The 8100-nt window shown below is 37.0% G+C and overlaps 1 protein-coding gene across 1 annotated transcript; it reads left to right on the top strand.

Moving 5' to 3' along the window:
• The first annotated feature begins 1209 nt into the window (after positions 1-1209).
• On the top strand, positions 1210-6379 carry LOC132139504 (insulin gene enhancer protein isl-1). The gene is made up of 6 exons (XM_059547903.1): positions 1210-1451; positions 1988-2177; positions 2818-3077; positions 4456-4742; positions 5080-5247; positions 5376-6379. Exons 1-6 carry the CDS (start codon positions 1424-1426, stop codon positions 5490-5492), a joined length of 1050 nt encoding a protein of 349 aa, XP_059403886.1. The 5' UTR covers positions 1210-1423; the 3' UTR covers positions 5493-6379.
• The last annotated feature ends 1721 nt before the right edge of the window (positions 6380-8100 follow it).

The following is an 8100-nucleotide window of genomic DNA, read 5'->3' on the forward strand; positions in this document are numbered from 1 at the left end:
ATTAACGTGTTATTGAACATTTGAGCAGAATAAGGTGTTAACAATGCAATCTCTCGCCCATGTTTCCGTAAGTCTTTGTTTGGTGCTTCTGCTTTGGGTCGTGTTGCTAACACAAGAGGGCGTGTTTGTGTCTGCTAAAGTGATGCTCTGCTGCCTGCATCCCTGCTGTCATATTTCGGCCACTTGTTTTGTCTTGTCCATCACTGTCAATGGGAGACTTACAAATTCGTTAAAATGTAGCATACTTTAATTTATTTATTTGTCAATCAAAAAGGCATCTATTGAGAATGAGATTTGTTTTTAAAAACAAATCACCAAACAGTGTTGAATTACAATGACTCTCAAATGTCTTGGGTAGAAGTGACAGCGCAGAGTTTAACTCCAGTTCAATTTTTTTTTTTTTTATCAGTAAAATTTGTCCTGCCGTTGTAAAAGTTTGGCAACTTTGTGCAACGCTCTGCCATTCAGTTCTTTATATTGAGTTTATACGGTCATTATCTGCATTATGTGCTGTAATTGCGTTTTAGTTTGAATAGCGACAAACCTTAAAACTGCCATCGATTGCAATCGTGTTATGCACCCCGTGTGCAACTCCCTAAATACGGATTTGAGCCTTTCCCTCTGAAAATCTGTAGCCTACACTGGTCGAGGGAGATTCACTTCACATGACCATCAGTCCAAACAGAGATTCTTTTTTTCATCTTATAAAGCAAGATTTATCATAACAGCTTCATATAAAATATCATACAACAAATTTTAGTTTGCTCGATTGTTTATAATATTTTATTTGCTGTATATATTACTGAAGTAGCCTTTTATGATTGTGTTATTTTAAAACGGGTTTAAACATGCTAGAATATCATGATTAAAACAGCATCAAACCGGCATATTTCCAGCTCAAATATGAGACCATTTAAACAAACATTAAAGCGTAGATATTAAATACTAAGCGATAATATAGAAACTGTTGTGATACTGTTTATTATTATTATTATCAACATATTTATATATTTAATTCGAAGCTGCAGAAATTAGAAAAAAAATGCATGAATGAAACAAGAAAAGTAGGCTAAAAGGCCTGCTCTGAACAGCTGGTCTTCTTTCCATAACCAATCAGCTTCTCATAAAGGTGACGTATGAGTGTCCTACGTCAGACCAATAGAGAGAGAGAGAGAGGAGCTGAAGCCGACAGAGTTTGAGAGAGGGAGAGAGAGATAGGGACAAGAGTGGCCCGTCAATACTGTGACCAAGCACCGGAGCTCAACACACACCCCTAACTTTAATCGCAAGCATCTCGATTCCGGGAAGTCCTGCAACACCTCGAACCCTCGGCCACTTTCCCAACCTCTCAGATCAAAACACGGACACTAAGGGCATATTGTCCGGTTTTAAAGTGGACCTAACACCGCCTTACAATATTGACATGGGAGACATGGGGGACCCACCAAAAAGTAAGTTATGCTTTAATGTCTTTATATCAGTCAAATGACACTAACTGCTAAAACTGGCGATTTGTGTTGAACCACGCCTGAATGCCGAACATTTTATTTGACTTCAGTAGTTTGTTTCACGCTCTGCAAAAGTTTAAAAGTTCTGAAAATACCGGAGATCGTCACACTCGTTGTTATAGGGGATGATACCGGTCTTCCACACTTTAAATCACAACAAATAGAGCCTACTTCTAACCATTTAATATTTGTCAATGTATTATCATTATCATTATTATTATTATTGTTGTTGTTATTATTAGCCTATTTGAATAATAATAATTAGGCTATATGTTGTTACTAATTCTATTCCACTCATTGTTTAAGTTATAGGCTACACCGTTATCATCCGCATCCATATTGTTTTTAAACATTTAATGTGTGTTTAATCCTACATAACAGCTATTTTATAAAATTGGTAAATTTGGCTTAGGCTACTGTTATAATTAAATTAAAAATATATATAATTTGAATTTTCATATTCTTTCTCTTTCAAACAGAAAAGCGTCTATTGTCGTTGTGTGTCGGCTGTGGAAATCAAATCCATGATCAGTATATTCTGCGCGTGTCCCCAGACCTGGAGTGGCACGCGGCGTGTTTGAAATGTGCTGAATGTAACCAGTATCTGGACGAGTCCTGTACGTGTTTTGTGAGAGACGGAAAAACTTACTGTAAACGGGACTACATCAGGTAACGCAGATCAGTTAGGTCATGTTTTAGTTTTCGAGTGTGGATGACTGAATGACAGTAACCTCTCATTATTCACTGGTGCATTACCGCAGCATGCTGTCATTCATTCATTCCTTTTTTTTGTACAGGACAGCACCTATATGCTAATCTCCTGTCTTAAATGAGTCTGCAGCGCAATTACTGGAAAATTATTGTGGAGCTTTGTTCATAGCCTAGCCTAGGCATTGCCGCATGTAGCAAATTTCATCACAATACTGAATTAATATTTTTTGACAGTAATGTAGCATTCTTTTAAGAGGACACGTTTGTGTGAGACAAACACCATGGTGTAAAAATATAATATACACAATGCGTTAAAGAGAAATTTCGTTATTATTATATTATTATTATTGCTGTTATATAGACTTATAATTATAATAAATCTATATAACGAATTTTGATAATTACTAAGTCGGTTAATGATTTTGTAAATAAAGGTTATTATGGTTGTCTTTAAATATATTTTATTTTAACATTCTTTCAAATGTGTGCATTTCATTTCGTCTAGCCTACCAATAGCCTATTCAGTATTTTTTTTATTATTATTAGCTATGACAAATTTTGTTTATTTATTTATTTTACATTATATTTGGTGTTTCAGGTTATACGGGATCAAATGTGCGAAATGCAACATTGGTTTCAGCAAGAATGACTTCGTGATGAGAGCGCGCTCGAAGGTTTATCATATCGAGTGTTTCAGATGTGTTGCTTGTAGTCGGCAGCTCATCCCAGGAGATGAGTTCGCTCTGCGGGAAGACGGGCTCTTTTGCAGGGCCGACCATGACGTGGTGGAGCGGGCAACAATGGGTGCTGGTGACCCGTTAAGCCCATTACATCCGGCGAGACCTTTACAAATGGCAGGTAGGCATAGCATTCTACTTCGATTTACAAAGCGTTTTGTGCGTAAGGACTCTGGGATTATTTATCTTGAGGAAGTTCAATAGACACAAAGCTCTTCTGAACATTTAGATTTTTAACACGTGTTCGAGATTTAAAAAAAGAGCTTTATGATGACATTATACATTACGAGTTTGAGACTTATGATGAATAAATGTTGTGTCATAACAAGGCGTGAAAGATGTTAATAACAAGCCATCCATAAGACTGTGCTGCTTTAACAGCATAACTCGTTTTATTTTTCCTGTTTGTATGTTATTGAATTCAGCTATTCATGCATGAAATAGATATTCTCTGCTGGTTAAAGGGCCAACCACGCGACAATGTCAGCTTGTACATGTACTTGATAAAGAAATTAGATCCTTTAACAAATACATACAAAGAAAATTTAACTTAATCTTAAATGTTTATATATTAAAGAATTAGAAAAATGCGATAAATTCATTTATGTGTGCGTGATTACGATACCAGCATTTGGCAGATTTGTTTTATATATATATATATATATATATATATAAATAATATATATATATAAACTGATATTACAAATAAGTCATATTCAAGCATGTGTTGAAAGGGTACACCACATTTAAACGCCTTCTAAGTAAAATAATACTGAAAGTGTTTAAGAGTTTTTAACTTAGAAATCACCCACAGTACTGCTATTCTGCATTCATTAAATTAAGGCATCTAATTTTCTCATAAAAAAATAAACACAATAATATAAATCATTATAAATTCAGTTGTTAATGCAATTTATAATAATAAACAGCTGCTTCTAAGTATTGTCATAGGCAGCAAACCGCTCGCACCTAATTATTTAAAATTCAGAGCCATGCACAGATTGCTTTAATTAAGTGTCGTAAACCTATCTGGGTCATAGTCGCCCTCCAAATTTACTGCATCCAGCAGGAACATATCATTGCCAGAAAAGGGATTGCAACCATGGCTGCATTTCAAGTTTATTAAAAGAATATTCGCATCGCCATAATACAGAATTAAAAAATTTACCTGTGGAGCAGATTTCCATGGAAAGAAATGTCTAAAGAATAGCACTATATTTTTACACTTATTTTGAGATTTCTTCTCGAACCCGGATTTTAACTCTCCGTTCTTATGAGTGATTATTTTTATATATATTATCTATGATTGCTGCAATTATTATTATTTAATATTATTTAGTATTAAGTAACTCCACCTTAGGTGGGCCATCCGACTTATCCATTTAAATTGCGTGACAGTTTAATCTCTGGATATATTCGTAGTATTCATGTATTCAGGACATTATATAAGATTTCTTTGCATTTAACAAATTTTTTTTTCTGTTTCGTTTTTCTTGCAGCGGAGCCCATTTCAGCACGTCAGCCTGCGCTTCGACCTCATGTGCACAAGCAACCTGAGAAAACAACACGCGTCCGGACAGTCCTCAACGAAAAACAGCTCCATACCTTGAGGACTTGTTACAATGCCAACCCTCGACCTGACGCCCTCATGAAAGAGCAGCTCGTTGAGATGACGGGTCTCAGCCCGAGAGTCATCAGGGTTTGGTTTCAAAACAAGCGCTGCAAGGACAAAAAGAGGAGCATACTGATGAAACAACTCCAGCAGCAGCAACCCAACGACAAAACGGTAAGACGACTGGCGCTTCAGTCGATGAACAAAAAAATATTCAACTACGTATTGCATAGTCAGAAACTTTACGCGTTTGCACTGCACTTTGTTGGGGTACTATAAAATGCGTTTCCAATACCTTAATGCACTTTCTAAATATTAAGTTTTTATGTATAGACTATTCAGAGCCAAAAAAAAAATTATCTTATCTTAAAATAACCATGGGGATTCCAGTTATGGCCTCATTTAGAACATCCAAATTCTTGGATCGTTAGACCTGAGATGGGCAGTATCTGTAATGCCTCCTCTGAACTCTATTTATGACTGCAAATACATTATTCGTGGTCATCTGCAGAACATCCAGGGGATGACGGGGACTCCAATGGTGGCGAGCAGTCCAGAGAGACACGACGGTGGTTTGCAGGCAAACCAAGTGGAGGTGCAGAGTTACCAACCGCCTTGGAAAGTCCTGAGTGACTTCGCACTGCAGAGTGACATCGACCAGCCTGCTTTCCAACAACTGGTGAGTGCACAAAACTGTGCGTATAAAGACATAATACCAGTAACAGTATTAAAAACACCGCTAATAGTAACTAATAGCTAATAACTAATAGTAAACAATAGTAACAACATACATTTTGCATGTTTTAGGTGAATTTTTCCGAAGGAGGGCCAGGCTCGAACTCCACGGGGAGCGAGGTGGCCTCAATGTCCTCGCAACTGCCTGATACACCAAACAGCATGGTAGCGAGTCCTATAGAGGCCTAGGCCAGTGGATTATCTCCTGCACCAGAACTTTGGAGAAGGACGTGCCCGGGAACCAATCTCAGAGAGAGGCTCGTGAAGTTTCTTCCACCCCTATTTCATTCAGGGCCGCTCCTGAATAAAAACAATCTAACTGCACGAGGCCTCTATATCGAAACAACCATTGGTTGTATTTATACACTGTGATGACAATCATGGGATTTAAACACGCTCCAACCGAGCAAGTCGAACGAGTATTGAAAAGACCATTTAAAGTTACAAACTCCAGCGAGAGTGACCGAGCCGGCGCACTTATTCACTCACCGAACCTGACATGATTATCCTACTGCAGTGCTCCGCGGCCGAGTGGACCTGGCCGGCTACACTTTTGCCAAATACCCCTCCAAATTTTTTTTTTCACTTTTAACGACAAATCATTGGACCTTTACGGATATAAGACGCAAGAGAACTAAATCGAATATACATTCTTATAGCCTACTTTTGTGCTCAATGTGAGTAGCCTATGAAACCATGACTGTTTATTCTGTTTCTATGAAAAGATCGAAATGGACTAGTTCACAAAAAGAGGGTATGGCAGCCGAGGTCTACTGCGATTACAGTTTTTTTCATATGGTCTCTTTTCAAACATCGAGCCCAATTACTAAAGCATTGCAACAAGGTATACCTCTATTTTGCCACAAGCTTTGTGGGAATTTCATGTGTTTGTGTCCGTCCAAGAATTTTTTTCTTTCCCAAAGATGTGTATAGGTTTAAGTTAAGTTAATATGAATGATTAGCTCTGGAGGTGGCGTTTTGTTCCTGTATTACAAAATATTTTATTATTTATTGTCGAAAGACATGCCACTTTTGTGTACTTTTACTTGCTGAAGAAGTAAAAAGGAGAAAAAGAATACTGTCGACTCCGACTGATCTATCACATTCGACGTGTCCTGTCGTTTGATCAAAGACTGAGGTGAGAACAACGCCATATGTAGAGTTATCTTCAGGAATATTTGATCAATCAAAATTTGACGTGTACTGTAAGTAAACGGCACGTGGGGCTTTCTTAAATGTGACCATTTTTGTAGCCTATATGTTTCTCGCATGGTAATTTGAGTTTTGGCCGTTATAAAATATTACACAAACAGAAGAAGATTAGGCAAGAGAGAACAAATCAGTTCTCGTTTGATCACATAATGTGGTTAATGGCACTGCAGGCCAAAGCCTCCTTGAAGGGACAGCTCACCCAAAAATGACAATTCCATCATTAACATATTTACTTTCTACTGTATATACTAGGAAAGTATTAATATATATTCAAAGACCACTGTGTGGTTGAGGTAGAGGATAAAATCAAGAATTTAAAAATGACTTACATGTGCATTTGACCTGCAGTGAGCTTGCTACAAACAGTTAAGAAACCGAATTTAACCTCAATATCAAACTCTCCAGACTTTCAGAATATCATGTCAGTTGCTGGTACAATGACCTTGACTATTCCTCTTTATATGACTGATCACTATGGGCATTATTCTCCTCAGCTTTCATGCCTCCTTTGTGCAAACAGATGCTGCAAATAGAGATCATGAATATATTATACCTACTCAATACTATAAAATTACCTTTGAATTAGAAATCTCTGATTATTGTATGCTTGTTAGTACTTATACTGTAGGACACAATTAAACTGCTCTACTCTTTTTTTTTCAATGTTGACAGTTCTTAATATTATACATCACTTAACAAAAGTGGTTTTCCAAGCAAACAAACTTTTTTTATTGTACTAGTGGTTCCAGTGACTAAACTTGATGTATACATTTAATTCAGGCTTCATATAGATCAGAAATCAAGTATTTTGTCTACTACTAAATTTAAAATGGGTTTAATTTTAATTGGCTAATTAACTGCTATTAATATATATATATATATATATATATATATTTAGCAAAAACAAAACATAAAAGAACCCAAATTTGTAACGTGTCACTGTTAAGGTCATTTGTTGAGCAACGCATTGAGTGGCATTGAACTTCTATGAAGTAGTGATCCCCTGTTTAAAATGTCAGCTCTTTTCTCTAGTCCCCAATAACCAAAAGAAGGGCACTGTACAAAACCTCCTGATAGAATAGTTCCCAAAGCTGGTCGAGCCTCCCGGACTGCATTCAGCTTGCTGACTTACCAGAACAAAAGCAGCACTGTACCTGGAAGAGGGTCCATGGAACAATCACAGTCTCCTGGATGAGACCCGATTGCATTGTGAACTGGGCAAGCAATCCCTCCCCAAGGTCCAAAGCCTGACCACAGAGTCACAACACCAGGGAGGCTGGTGAGCTCAACCCACAATTGTTCAGCAGTGGCAACCAATGGCAGATGGTTGACGGAAATTTACTGTGCATTTGTAATTTAGTGAGAATATTACTTTATATTTAGAAGAACAAGTCTTACATGTAACATTGAAGAGAACAGAAAAGGACAATTAATTTACTCACCTTCATGTCATTCCAAACCTGTATTACTTTCTTTCATTTTTACGAAAAAGATAGATATTTTGAAGAAGATGGGTATAACAAAACTGACATTCATTAAAAGAAAAACCTTCTTTTTTGTTTTACAGTTTTGTTTGTTGACCAAT

This window comes from Carassius carassius, chromosome 4 (genome assembly GCF_963082965.1).
Source record: "Carassius carassius chromosome 4, fCarCar2.1, whole genome shotgun sequence".
Lineage (NCBI taxonomy): Eukaryota > Metazoa > Chordata > Actinopteri > Cypriniformes > Cyprinidae > Carassius > Carassius carassius.

Bases quoted from the DNA above. Each gene is read 5' to 3' on its own strand.
- LOC132139504 (XM_059547903.1), top strand. From the start codon at position 1,424: ATGGGAGACATGGGGGACCCACCAAAAA. The intron at 1,452-1,987 runs GTAAGTTATGCT...TCTTTCAAACAG, and splicing joins CATGGGGGACCCACCAAAAA to AAAAGCGTCTATTGTCGTTG. The intron at 3,078-4,455 runs GTAGGCATAGCA...TTTTTCTTGCAG, and splicing joins GAGACCTTTACAAATGGCAG to CGGAGCCCATTTCAGCACGT.